General features: G+C 42.3%; 1 protein-coding gene across 1 annotated transcript in view; it reads left to right on the forward strand.

Annotated features, from left to right (window-relative positions):
• Positions 1–6: 6 nt before the first annotated feature.
• The window catches only part of LOC104276216 (protein FAM196A-like), a gene marked incomplete at its 5' end in the record, with an annotated part of 28,557 nt that continues 13,587 nt past the window's right edge, over positions 7–14,976 (forward strand). The window contains one exon of the mRNA XM_009872446.1: positions 7–254. Within this exon, the coding sequence (XP_009870748.1) occupies positions 7–254 (248 nt within the window). The remainder of the gene's footprint in view (positions 255–14,976) is intronic.

The following is a 14,976-nucleotide window of genomic DNA, read 5'->3' on the forward strand; positions in this document are numbered from 1 at the left end:
GCGCAGTGCCGAGCCGCTGAATGTAACGAGCGGGCCCTTCAGCTGAACGTTTCACCCATGGAGGAGAGCCAGCCTTGCCAGACGGCCGTCGCGGTGAGCGAGGAATGCCAACAAATCGTGCCTCACACCGAAGTTGTGGACTTGAAAGCGCAGCTTCAGATGATGGAAAATTTGATCAGCTCTAGTCAGGAAACCATAAAAGTGCTGTTGGGTGTCATACAAGAGCTAGAGAAAGGAGAAGCTCACAGAGAAGGGTGAGTAGAAACTGCTTAAATGCGCGTGAGCTGTTTGAAATGCCTTTTCTAACAAGTCCTGCTCTTGCATTTGCTACTGTCACTCGGCACTCGCCGCTGTGTGTTCCTCCGCGGGGCACCAAGACGTGACACGTGGTGCTGCTCACGCAGACCAAGTTTGGCTGCTTTAGAGGCGAGTCCTAGGGAAACTGGGCAGCAGCGTTTGCAGATTGGTGTCTGCTTGTCCTAGGATGTAATTAAGTACTCATTTAACAAAGGGCCTGTAATATCTCTTCTCGTACCTTTTCTAATGAGCACAGAACAGAGCCTGTGTCAAACACGATTAGCAAGGACACTTCCACATCACCAACTTGTATTACCTGTACAACCTCACAAGCCATGAAAAGCAGCAGAAAAATCATAACTCTGTAAGAGACATACCTTTAAGATAAAGGGATATGATTACAACTCTTAATATAATTCCATTAATGGCGTATAAATCTCGTCTGGTTTACTTTCACCTTCTGAATTTTTAATGATGTTTCTTTCAGAAGGAACTTAAAACTTTTGGAGTATCAAAGTCTTCTTTACAGCATTGACACGTTACATGCAGCAAACTCAGTTTATCCGTAGCATATTTTAATTAAATCAATAAGGCATTTCCAGTAAGTTACTGTAGCACAGTACAACCTTTAGGCTTGACCTAGACAGTTCAACCACTCTCTCACATTAACAGTCTGCAGACTTGCCATAGTTCGCTAATCGTTATTCAATGAATGCACCTCAAGGCGTATGTGTGTAATACTTCTGTAATTACATCATCATTTGTCAGAAGAGATCTGGATTTTAAAATCGCAAAGCAGTAGCTCATGCTACCTGAAGCAGCACGCGTTTTCATTTGAGTCAAAAGGTACAGCTTAAGCTTTGCAATTCATCTCTTTCTCTAGGAATGTAGACATCATCTTGGTAATCCTAAAAATTCAAGGTTTTCATTAACAATCGTCTTAGCTGTTGGACAGTGCTGTCAACACAGCCTTAGCATTTTCAGTTTATCTTAAACAGCTGGTTATGGTATTTTTAGAACACCTCGTCAAATCCTAGATCTTCAGACTGGGAAGCTTCTTGATCTAGCTGAAAACAACACAGGCTCACAGATTTATTATTTTTTTTAACTATTACTATTCAGAAAAATTTATTCCTCCAACTTTCTTAACTTACAGAAACTGCTGGAGAATTGCAAAGAAGTAGCATACTGCTTGTCAAGGCACAAAATACAGAAAAACATTTCATCATCATAACTCATCACCTGATCATCGAGAATCCCGTGTGTATGAACGCACACATCTACCCACAAAGTCATCTGCTCTAAATATCAGCGCTTCCTCCATACACTTATACATCCATTTTATATTTTTCCCCAAAGACAGTAGAGCAACAGGTGCAGCAAATACTTTTACATTGCCCTCACAGAAAAAGGCCCATTTAACGTAGCCAGTATCAGGGTTGTATCCCTGCCCTCCACACAAAAGAGGTCTTGCCCAAACTCTCGATGAGTGCTCATATCTTCAAATAATCCTTCTGCAGATGTTAACCTGACAAAACTGTAGCCTATATCAGCCCTAGAAGACTGGAACTATATATAAACTCCACTTCTTCAGAGTCTCTCTGCTGCCTCTTAGACACACAGATTTGCAGATTAGAGTCTACCAGATCAGATTATATTTGACCAAAAAGAGCATATTTTTTAGCCCTCCTTTACTTCTCCCCCCATATGTTTCCCCGCAATAGTGAAATCACCACCTAAAGATACATCACACATTTTGAAAACTTTCCTAATTCATCATGGTATGTGGAAGAGACAATTAAAACATTCTAATGATTCTTTGACATTAACTCTTAACTGCTTGGGGTTACACCGATGGTCAAGGTTATTTATCAAATTGGAAGCAAAATATCTACAAATCAAGGGGAGATCTCAGATAAGTTTGGGGTTTTTTTAAACACAACGTACAAAGGTGCTCCCTTAAAACTTACTGAGAACAGGGAAGGGTTTCTACTGGGAACCACTTTAAGCTACTCTTCTGTACACTCATGTCCCAAACGTGACCCTCCCAGCCAGGCGTGAAGGCTGTAGGGGCGGGAGAGGAGGAAAGAAGGGAGAAGCGTTACTTGCGTATTTTTTCCTGGGTTAGGGATTGTTGTATCCCAGATCCCTCTCATTTTCTGGCACCTGAGTGATTTTAAAGATTGCCCAGAGGAGTCCAGCATCATGCTTGGGATTTTGCTGTTCTCAGCTCATCGCACTCCAGAGCTGAAAGAACACTCTGTTCCCATGCAAAGCACCAACACATTATTAACACGAAGCCTGTCTTTATTCCTATTTCCCTCAGACAACTACTTCAATAATAGGCTGCCCCATCCTTTTATTAGCATAATTCTTTCCAATTACTGCATTCGTTTCGACAACATTTTTGCCACAGAGACCCATCACTGCATACATTAACTATTACGTGTCCCCTCTGTTTTAGCACGTCGATCTTTTGGCCTATTATAACCAGGTGTTAGGTCAGTTTAGAAGAAGAAATTAAAAGGACCACCACTGCTACATCTCTGCTTATTGTAGCAACTCGGAGTCTTCCACCTGCTAAAGTAGAAAACAGCGTCCTGTGTTTATGGCACTCTCCTGGTTTTCTTATGTATATTAAATTCCTTGCAATAGCATATATCAAGAAACAAATACAAATAACGTGCAGCTGGTAAAAAAAAAAACAACACAAAAAAATCCAAAAGAACCACAAAGCAGCAAACCTGCAGCTACCTCTCTTAATCAGACTTTTCTCCTTTCAAGAAAATCAGTGTTCTTTAAGTGCTGTTCTAGTGCCATGGGACTAGTGCTCAGTGGATTCATTTTCACTAATACGCTGTAGGTCTTGAACCGCTATTACTGCAATTCATCACCAAATGAGCCCACGCCAGCAAAACTGTATCAGCATCTCTGAAGATAGTAGTATCATCCTGTGGGTGAATATCATCTATGTACACTTTTCAAAATGTCAGTACTACATTATCTGCAATTAGCAACCACATCCAGCATTCAGCCCTGCTGAAGAGAGAGGCAAAATAACACCAGAGGAGGGAGAGAAACACGGAGCAGCTCTAACACCCGACGGAGCTGAGGGCTTTCGTCGCTCTCCCAAATCCGAGACTCCGAGGGGGGCAGCATGACCTTGCTCTTCCTCTGACCTGGGATCAGATCCTGGTCACAGAATGCAAAATTCGGGCCATCAGGAAACACAGCTCTTACCATCAGGCACCGCATCATTTTAATGCATTAAATCCATCTAAATAACGTATGGCAGATTTGGGGGTCGGGGTACAAATTGTTATGACTAGCCCGTGACCCCCCCTAATATCGAAGGAAACAAAATTCTGCATTTCTTGTACTCACTGTTATTTACTAAATCTTCCGCAAAATGGTAATTAAACCTCGCTACGTGGAAGCTTCTGCGCAAAGAAATTACATCACAGGAAAAGGCATTCAGCAATGTTTGTCTTAAGTCATGCATGAATAAAACTAACAGAGCTACAGCTTCAATTAAGCCTCCCAGCTCTGAGTTGAAAGATGTTGAATATTACATGATGCAAGGTGCAGCTTTACAGCGCAAGTTTCATGCTCCAAATGACGTTTGCTTTATCTTCTAGTAAACTATTAGCAACCTTACCAACTCTAGGCATGTTTGTCTGTAGTCACATAAATAAAGCAAGCCAAATTCTGCGCCGGTGTGGAGCCTCGCTAAGGCCGACAGGACTGAACGCAAAATGCAAGTCACTCATTTCAAAACCTGGCTAACTAACACCAATTAACCAGGAGATGAACAGATAATCAAAACCATTTTGCTGCTGGAGAACACCGATGACCCGCCCTGTAAATCGTTATTGTGAAAAGTACCAGTGATCTCGGCCCGTCTCATTATGGAACAAATCAGCAATTTTAATAAACAAAGCACTCGATTTGCCATACAGAAATAAGTCACAGGATTTGGATTCTGACAGGCCAAATGCTACCCATCAGACAGAGTTAAATGAACCTGTTTCGGAGATAATTTATATTCATTTATTAGTCAACAGTGGTTCAGGAATTTAAAGAGCTCTCAATAAACATTCATGAAACAAGCAGTCCCAGGCGCCTTGAAGAGGCGGTCAAAGAACACGTTCTCATGGACGGAATGTAAATGTCATTTCCCTTTTCCCAATCAGTAAAGGATATTTGTGTCTCTTATTATCATTTCTAAGCAGAAAAAAAACCCAATACTGTGTGTGTCTGGATGAATGTTTGAACCAAAGAAAGGAGCTTCACCCGGAGCAGAGACACCTAGGTACTCGTGCCTTAAAAACACTACAAGCAATCATCCTCAGGGGCACAAGAGTTCAGCATAAACTTATCATCCTGCCTCGGCAATGATGGCAAAGAAAGTCAGAGAGCCAAAGCAATTATTGCCCAGGTTGTTTGCTTTTCTCCTTTTCAGAAGCTACTTCAAGTCCAGTCCAGCTACTCAGCTCAGACAAAGGAGACAGAGCAAATAAAGGTAGTAACAAGCTCTGCTGTCCAACTCAATCCATCTACGCACACGAGCCAATACTCTTAAAAACTAGGGAGTTCCTTACTTCACGTGACGAGAAAAGAAATCTTAAAGAGCTTGCAAGAATACAGCCTCTGCAACCACGGCCTTCCAATGTTAATGTCCCAGCTGCAGAAATAATGTGACATGGTTTCGTTCGGGATTTTCCCCTTTTGGTTTTGTTTTTTCGATTGCAAACACGGCAGAGGAACAGTTTAAGAAAATTGTTTCTAAGAGAAAACCTGGAAATGGAGAGAAGCAATAGATAAGCTTAACAGCACTACAAATAAATAATTGAAAAGCTGAGAGGGTGCAACAAATTCCACCTGTGATGCACAAATCATATTACCTACCGAGCGCCACCAGGTTTTAAGGGACTTAAGAGCAGTCCTGTGGAGCAGCACTGCTGACCACCTTTATTTTCAACTCTGTGATCTTTACATCTATGCCTTTTGCCTGTCCTTTGGAGTGGTCACATTCATTCCCTTACTCTACCTGAGATCACCTCTTAAATACTTCAGTCTTTACCCTCACTTGAGTAGTTGTATTTCAGAGCATGCATTGTTTACAGATAGTTTCCCAACACAGATAACACTCAAATGCCTTGAGGACTGTAACAATTCTCCTTTCTAAGGCCGAGACAACAAATCTCTTTGTATGTAGCTTCCTCACTCATGGAGAAGAAATAACTTTTGCACAAATCAGGGCTTTTGGATCTTAGAGTCTTTGGGCCAGTGGATGGTTGGGTGATTTTTTTATTTTTTTTACTCTAATCCATATATACCTTTTTCTCTGCTGTTTCAAAGATCAGTCTTGCAGTGGAGCATTTGATTACTGTGCTAGCACTTTTTATTTTCTAGTTGGAACAGCAACAGAACACTCTTCCTTTTCTTACAGCCATTTGTATAACTACTCCCTCTCCTTTCGTAAGCACGTAGTTAATTCTAAGCATTAATAGCTGAACCGTCAGGCTTTGTCACTGCCTGAAAGGTGTCACACTAAACTTTGAACCATATTGAAGCAAAATGCATTCCATGATCTTTTTTTCTTTTCCGTTAGGTCACTAAAGCTGTTTGAAGACAGCTCCCTCCCATGCGCACCCGCGACAGGTGCCATCCCCGTGCCCTGTGCTCATTTCCCAATTACAGCTCATCCCTCAGCCATGACTCAGATGGTCACTTACCCTTCCCTGAAAGCAGGATAAGTATTAAGACGACATAAAAGTCCATTTACCTGCCCTCACCACAAGTAACCTGGTTTTCCATGCTATAAAACAGCAGTCCAGCCTTCTCCCTTCCGTATTGCCCCCAAGCACAAGTGACACAGACACGGCAGAGCGGCACATTACACGTCGACGACGCCTCTCACAGCTCCACATACCCCATCACTGGAACAGTTTCATTATTTGCCAAATATAATTTCAAAACAGAGGTTATTTCAATGCCTGCTATCAGTCTGCACAACCACCCTTGAGGCCACTTATTTAAAATTCTCAGTAACCCCAACTGAAAGCTGATTATATATCGATCCTTCAATGATCCAGCATCATTCAAGGTAAAAGATCTGGCATCACCCAAGGTTTAAAACTCGTATTACACTTTTTTTTTTCTGAATTAGATCCCTCAAAAAAACAATCCAGAGTTAGATCCAAAAGGGCAGGTAACATAAGTATTTCAGAGCACGGTGTTTCATAGACCTCTGAAACGATGCGATTTATATTTTGGAGAAGGCTTTTCATTAGAGTTAAACAAAGTTACTCTGTTGCTCATAATCAAAGGTTCCGATCAAATTGTCAAAGTGGATAAAAAGGGCAAACTCTCACAGCTCACAGAACATACGTCAGAGGTATTCCGAGTATCCAGATACTAGGACATTTAAGATAAAGAGCATTGCATTAAATCACCATTTTGCCCTAGCAAAAAAAAAAAAAAAAAAAAGTAGCTATTAAATAGTATTTTTTAAGGAATATAGTGATAGTGGCAGGATGTTTTCAACAAGCAATGATGAACAGAAATGAAAAGTGAACTTTTCAAAGCAACCAGTATGTGGAATAAATGTAAGACAAACAAACCAAATGAAACATCATCTTTTTTTGCCAAGGTGCTTGATCTTATTGCTTGCTCTGTTTCCTCCAAAAAAAAATGACACTAGGAACATTCTGAGAAAATAGAACTTATTCTGCTAATATATTCCAGCCATTTATCTGCATTGCGCCTCTACAGTTTGAGGAAAAGGTATTTGAAATACTCAGAAAAATAAGTTGCTTTATATCTAGTGGCTTTAAAACACTTGAAAATGAAGATGAAACACCATTCACCACGGCAGCTCCCCATTTGCGCAGGGCTCAGCAGCACTGCAGCCTTCGACGTGAAATTAAGCTTCAAGACTTTTCCTTCAGATTGGCTGCAGCCACACAAAGGCCAATAAAAGCAAACGTCCACAATTCAAATCTGGGAACGCTAGTGAAGCCTTAGAATGAGCGATTTATAAAATTAAAATAAAAAATTAAGCAGACTACGTCCTTGCTAAATATATCCCTAGGAACTGCCGCAGATCGTGAGAGCAGCTTTCCCAACTGTCACCAAACTGTCCAAATTACATACCTGCGAGGAGAGTTTTTCTGCTAAATCAGTCTTGTAAAGGGGATGTTACTTAGGTCCTGAATTACCAGTTTTCACTTCACACAATTAGAATAATCCTTTAATAACTGCATTTTGACTGTCGGTAGTATTAGAATCCGAAGAGACAGAGCAATAAGCCAGGTCCCTCTCTAGTCGTGTACAAATGAGACAAAGCTCTACAGTGTCAAATTTCTCGCTGCTGTTCGTTCGCCGAGAGATTAATCCCCAGATTTCTACCTGACACCTACTTCTGAGCCCCTGTGTTTACACAAAGATATGCTTATCTCTTCCCTGGACTCGGGAAAACTGGATTTTGACTGGACAATTTCAGTAAAACGATTCGTCTGAAGAAGGGCTTTTTGTTTTTAAACCGGTGAGGCTTCCAGCTACCCCCGGTTCCAGAACTAAGACATAACATGTCATTCAGTCTTAAGCAAGGTCCTGTACAACGCAGTGAGGGAAATGAAGATGAGCCAGCACTGGAGATGATGAAGAGCTGAGCTGGATGCAGTTACCTGTGGATTCTTTCGGTAGCCAGACGGAAACATCTGGCTTCTTCACAGATCCAGAAATTGTTTTCAGCCCAGACCTTGCAAAAACCTACAGTGGTCTGCATCGTTTTGTAGCTCTTAATGGCTTCCTTTTGAGTTTTGCAAATACAGTGGAATTTTGAAGGCAGATGAGTAAACAGGTAAAAAAGTCTAGGTCTAAGGCAGGCGCGGGCACGTATTCGCTGCCTGCAGTCAGCACTAGGTTACTGTTCCCTGTCACTGAACCATTTTACCCATAACACTTAGAAAAGCAGCAATTTAACAGAATACTTAAGGGAAACTGGGACAATTCTGAGCTTTTTGTGACAGTTTATTGTGAAGGCTTGGTTTTGCATCTCGTGGAGCAGCAGCACAGGGATTGACTCTGTCACAGGTCAACCGAGAAGAAAAACTGCCATTCAAAGGCAGGCTGGAAATCTCTCTACACATGCCCAGCTGTGCTTAACCCTCTTTTACTAATAAGATAATGATGGAGGATGTTTTTCACCACGTCACTGCATGAACAAGCCAGAGGAGGACAGACAGCATTGTATCGGGTGTACTACATTTTTTTCTCTTGGCTCCAGCATCCTGAGAAGATGCGATTGAATCCCAGTGTGGTCTAGTAACTCATCAGCATGAGAGCCTGGATGGTAGAGAGGAGCAGAGGTATTGTGACATTAACAAGGCAATTTGCACTCCGGAATAGTTCAACCTGGCATGACTTAGGTAATTTCTTTGGTAAATGTGGGCTTTGTTTACTTCATTGCCGTCCATACAAGCTCAGAAAAAATCCCCAGGTAGGGGACCTTGCTTCATCTGTGTACAAAGCTCAGGCAAATGCCCAAGTGCAACTCCACTGATTCTCCTGTACTGCAGGAAAATCTCAAGCTACTATCATTTATGAAGAGGGTATAACAGAAAGTACTGAGACCTGCAAAGAGTTACTTGAGATGTGACAGAACAAAAAAAAAAAAAAAAAAAAAGAGTTCAGCACTTCCAGGGTCCTTGCTGCTGTCTGGTTTTGTTGTGTTTTTTTTCACCATACAGTTGCTCATTCTTCTAGCAAGTACCACATAATCAGTGGCCAGCAATTCTACTCCATGTTCTTGATTTTACGCTACTGCGTAATATTTAGACTTTTAAACAAGCTCTTTGGTTTGCATATGGTATGGCTGATGTAGTTTTGATCATAAGGTGGTGTAAGCTTATACAGGTAACGCAAACGAAATGCTTAAGCATGCACCAAAATCTCCACCACTTTGAAATCATGAAATAATACCATAAGTGACTTCTTTATCTTTGCTCCTTTATAGGAACAAGGCCCGTTAGCAGCCTTTTAATTTAACCGTCCAAGTCGAGCAAAATCCGAGGTGTCGCAATACAGTTATTCACCATGAACACACCGTTAGGTCGTCCCGATGAAGCACCCTTTGGTCTGATCAGCTGAGATGATTTTGTTTGCGTTAAAGCTGCTGTGCAGTTTGGAATCTCCATGCCATGGGTGACAAAGGGCCGGGAGCCACAGAGCTGAATAATTCCTCTGTAGTTGAGAAACTGTCCAGCTCGGCGTAGGAGCAACAGGGAGGGGTGAGGGCACGAGCTGTAGGCAGGGATTTTTTTTACCTGATAACTTACATCTCTGAGCACCCTGCCCCAGCGAGTCCCAGGAATGACACACGGATGTAATTAATTTTAAAATCAGGTGGATTTGGTGGCAGAACTGGAATGGGAACTCGGAAGGGGAACGTGCAGGAAAAGGATTAGTGCAGCAGTCCCAGGGATGAGCCGCAGGTTCGAAAAGTCTCTGGGCTTCCGAGTACCAGTGCTTCGGGGTCAGGAGCGAGTCACAGCAGAGAGGTGGGTTGCAAGGGGTAAAGGGACCGACCTCAGCCTCATCCAACAGCCAAATCGCGGTCCCTGATAACCTGCTGGAAGCATTTGGTCGAAGAGTTATACGCCAGCTCTACAGTTGCCACTCAGCTAGAGTGAATTCCCTGAATTACTAATACAAAGAGTTGACATGTTAATTAGCCTCTTGATTTTTCTGGTGAGACAAGAGAGGCACAAATATTCGAGGGAGGTGCTAGACCTTGCGTGCACCTAATTCCTGTAAGATTTTGTGGTTTTACTTGAAATACGTATTCATTCTCTCCATTCTCAGAGGGTTTTTTTTAAAATCGCTAGACAGACCTATTAAAATATGTAATTTTTATTTAAACTCTTCACTCCCTGACTAACCTAAGTATAATATAAAATGTATTTAGGGGTGAAAGCACCTGAATTGCTGTCTTGGGAGTCATGCCATACGCCCACAGTGCAAATACCTCAAAAAGAAAATTAGTCATCTGCTTCCAACTGTCAGGATTCAGCAAAAGACAACAAACCACTGTCTTGGAAACAGTCTGAAAAATCTCATCGTTGTGCTTCTGTACATTTCAAGGTATTTTCCAAAACCAAATGAAGAATATCAGCCCTGTAACAAAAAGATAGACAAGGAGGGGGGAAAAAAACTGGAAAAAAGATTCCGATATTATTTTAGACCAGCAGAGCATTTGTGCTTTCATCCTCTGCCATCAGTTAAGAAAGCCTGTCAAAAATGAGTTAGTGGATTTGTGCAGCATTTCTTTTTGCTCATTTTTTTTTTTTGCTATGTGTTCAAACATACCAGTCCCCAGCGTGACTATTTTGATGGCCACAGTGACCGATAAGGGGGGAGTGATCCTTGGTCCGTCTACCCAGCCTGCAGGCCGCCTCCCCGTGCTCCCTGCTGCCATCTGCCTCGCAGAGAAAACCATCCATTAAAGTTTAGTTAATCCACACACAGTGACTACTCAAAAGAAAAAAAAAAAAAGCGCAGCCCACTGAAGCTGACCGTCAGGATTCTGAGCTGGGAATGTTGTGACCAAGTACCCTGAGGCTCTGGCATTGGGATGTTCAGATCAGTCAGGGCACGTAGCAGACTTGTGCAGGTCCCCAGCTCCCAACGTACCACAGGAGCAAACCGGCTTAGTGCTTGAGCTCTGAGAATCCTGACAAAGGATGTTATGAATTTAATTCAGATTGTCCGGGTTTTGTGATTTTTCTTCTGCTAATGTCAACTGTTGAACTGCCAATAAGGCAAGACAAATGATGGTGGCTCATACGTGTTCAGAATCACAGAATCTCTTTGGCTGGAAGAGACCTTTTAAGATCGAGTCCAAGCATTAAGCCAGCACTGCCAGGTCACCACCAAACCATGTCCCTCAGCACCAAATCAACACATTGTTCAAAAACCTCCAGGGATGGTGAATGCACCACTGCCCTGTTCCAACACCCAGTGACCCTTTCAGTGAAGAACTTCTTCCTAATACCCAGCTGAAAGCTCCCCTGGCACAACTTGCAACCAGTTCCTCTAGCCCTGTCTCGTGCAAAGGAGGTCTCTGCACAGAGCCACAGATCAGCAGCACAGAGCTGGCTTCTACTCATAACGGCAGCAGGAAGAATCGCAAATAGAATCAAGCTCAACGCAAAACAACCCCAGCAAGTGAGGGCAGGCTGAGACTGTGCTTTCTTTAGCTGCTCTGAGTGACCTAAGGATGTCCACGCTGCTGGAGGAGCCAATCCACACTCTGTCACCTAAAGGGGAGCAGATTATCTCAAACACAAGCAAGGAGCCAGTGTTTACTGGAAGACAACCAAGGCTTCCAGGGATTGTACTGGAGAACCCAATAAGCAATGTCAATAAACACCAACGGAGAGGGGGAAAAAAAAATGAAGAAAAAACTAAAAAAAGCAAACCTTGGTGAAAGCCAAGGTGGAAAAAAAAAAATAAACCTCTGAAAAGCATGGAACAACTGAATGATGGCATCCAGCTGTAGACACCAAACAAAAAAGCCTCAAGATCATTGCTCAAAGCACAGCACTATTCTTGATTTTCATTTTTATTGGACTGTACTACTATTGCCTATAAATAAAAACTACTAATTGATAATTATGAATTTCAAAGACACAGCAGCAGTAAGGTTAAAACAATTTTTCTACGGGTTTACTGGGCAAGGTTTCAGAATACCTTTATATGAGCCAAAGGCTGACTCCAGATGTTTCATACTATACATACCTGCTGGTTTGATGGCAAAATCTAAGTTCTTAAGGGAACCAGAGGCAGATATTCCTCCAACAGAAACAAGATTTTCCTGATATGAATGTGTTACACGAGGCTTTCCATTGATCTAGAAAGACAAATCTTTCCTAGCTTAGACTAAATCTAAGCAGGATTTATTTTAACCTGAAAAACATATACGAGTGATCTTCCTGCAGTTTACATAGCAAAAACGTGACTTATTCGGGTCATAAGGACAAATAGAACACACGCGACTAGGGAAGTCATCTTACTCTGCCAGAAGGAAAATTGTGTTAATAAGTATGGATAATTTTCCCTTGAAGCATGGTTATTAGCAATATTAGGTCTGCAATACTCTGCAGCACAGTCCAAAACAAAGGTTTGGAGAAGTTCTCCACCTGACTATTTATTTTTAAACACTTACTCCATAAAGACAGATAATAGTAGTGGCTTTAACTAGCTGTGCTAAGAATAGTTCCTGCAGGACAGGGCTATGCATGGAAATACAATCCCTACTTACGCAAAGGCTTGAGGAGAACCGTGGCCAACGCTTCCTCAGCTATTCAGCACAGCCAGAACTGTCGCTTCAAAACCACTTCAAAGGTTCGCTCCTGCCTCAAGATAATTTGTTTCACAATATTTTAATAAAAACATCAACAACAAAAATTTCTTGAGGCCTGTTTACCCTCTTTGTTGGCAGCAGTACATCAAAAGTGGGATGAACATCAACATCATCTAAAGAGGATGCCCATCAGAGCATAAACGTGCTCTGAAGAACAACCACTTCTGTAACTCAGGCCATTAGGTAACTCAATTAATATGAAGTATTCCCTGCATCCCAGCAGATAAGGGAGGACATCCAGATGTAACAGATCTATCCTTCCAAATCACTTTGTAATATTTTTTCCCTTTGTTTGTTTTCAAGAGAAGTCCAAGAATTAGTATCCCTTCACTAGCTACTTATTGAACAATAGAAAAAAAAAATCAGCATATACAGATCTAAGCTTCTCGCTCTCAGCTCAACAGGGTCTCATATAAATTTATATGAGCAAAAAACTACTCAAATGTAAAGAATATGATGTTACAGTTGGTATTTTCAAAAAAAAAAGCCTCAAGCAGGTGCACGAATTCAGCATTTCACAGGGATTTAGAGGGTGTAATTCCCTTAGGCTGCTCTGAAAATTGCAGCCTATTATTAGTTGCTGCCAGTTCATGTCAGCAAAACGGCTGCTCTTCATTATAATATTTTAATACTTGGAAGTGTTAATTGAGGTTAAGCTCGGGTTGTGCCAAGAACGCTGAAAGCAATGCAATAAAAGGGAAGCCTCCTGAAAATAATATGCAATGTAGATAGCAAGCATACGTGAAAAACCGAGGACGGAGATGAGAGATCCTTCCCAAGGTGACGCGGCCAATTAGATGGAGACACAGCGACACGACTAACCCAGACCCAGCCTTTCTCCGGAGCCTGAGCAGGCAGCACCACCGCACACCCGAGGCTAACCTTGCCTGGCTGCGTACGGCCGGATGACAACAGAAAATACAAGATGTCACGTATCAAAGAAGGGAGCTACTGGAGTAATGACTTCTTGTTGGCGTCTATCAAAGCACCTTAGATGTTCAAGTAGTGTGAAATGTAGCAATAACATGAATGTCAGGGAAGCTGGTTAAACATTCCAGCATATGCATTCAGTTCCCTTCTTGCAGAGCAGCATGCATCTGATCCAACCAGGGATGGACAGTGCCATGTTTACTTTCCTATATTGATAGGATTAAAAAAAAAATAATAAAAGAAAAAAAGAAAAATCACACTTACTGCAGTCTACTTTCTTTCTCATTTTGGGAGAAAAATCATGAAGTAGTATAGGTCCTAGCCAATTACCGAGCCAAAATATTTCCTTAAGATGAATATTTTTCCAAACACAAACTAGAAAAAATTTTCTTACTGTGACCGCTGAGAAAATATGGGGAGTTACTTATTGCTAGGGGAAGGGGCCAGATTTGCTGGAGTCTTATTCATGGAAGTCAGAACAACCTGGTGAGAATGAACTTGTGGTAGAAGGCAAAGATGCCCAATGCTGCCCTCTGGCTGCACCTCACATCTTAATACCAGCAGATCCCAAATGCCGCATGTTTTAGGAGACCTGAAGTGAGCAGTTCACACTGCAGCACAAACTCGCAAAACTCTACGTCAAAGAGCCCACAGGAGCACCCAAGGGACCACATCGCATGAGGAGAGCCAGGATGAGGCCAGGAGACAGGGAGGACAACCAGGAGGACAAAATCGACCACTTTCGTTCAATACTCACACCATTTGGTCACACCTCAGTACCAAACTCGTAACTAGATCTCCATTTGACTTTAAGACTGATGGATTTTCGTCTTCCCAAGAGTGATGGAACACTTTCTGGAAGTGCCCAAGGCCAGGTTGGATGGGGCAACCTGGTCTGGTGGGAGGTGCCCCTGCCCATGGCAGGGGGAGTGGAACAAGATGGTCTTGAAGTCCCTTCCAACCCAACCCATTCCATGAGTTTATGAGGTGCTACAGGCTCATCCACGCCCCAGAGCAGCAGTACCACAGAGCAGCTGGGTCAGCACAACCTCGTGGTGATCGAGTTTGACCTTCTTGAAGAACAGATGAAAAAAACAGAGACTGAAGCAAACTGAAAAGTGGAATATTTCTTAAACTGATGAGTCATTCCCAAAATCAAGACCTTAAAACTGGTAAAACGAGATGCAAGGCTCAATGCTGAGATGATTTTTACGAGAGGAACATTGCCCACCGGAGTCATAGCTTGAGGGGAACTCCTGGCTCCCAAGCATCTCACTCGGTACAAACAGAAACACTCCACTTGGGATTGAAAACAAACG

This window comes from Apaloderma vittatum, unplaced genomic scaffold (assembly GCF_000703405.1).
Source record: "Apaloderma vittatum isolate BGI_N311 unplaced genomic scaffold, ASM70340v1 scaffold2287, whole genome shotgun sequence".
NCBI lineage: Eukaryota > Metazoa > Chordata > Aves > Trogoniformes > Trogonidae > Apaloderma > Apaloderma vittatum.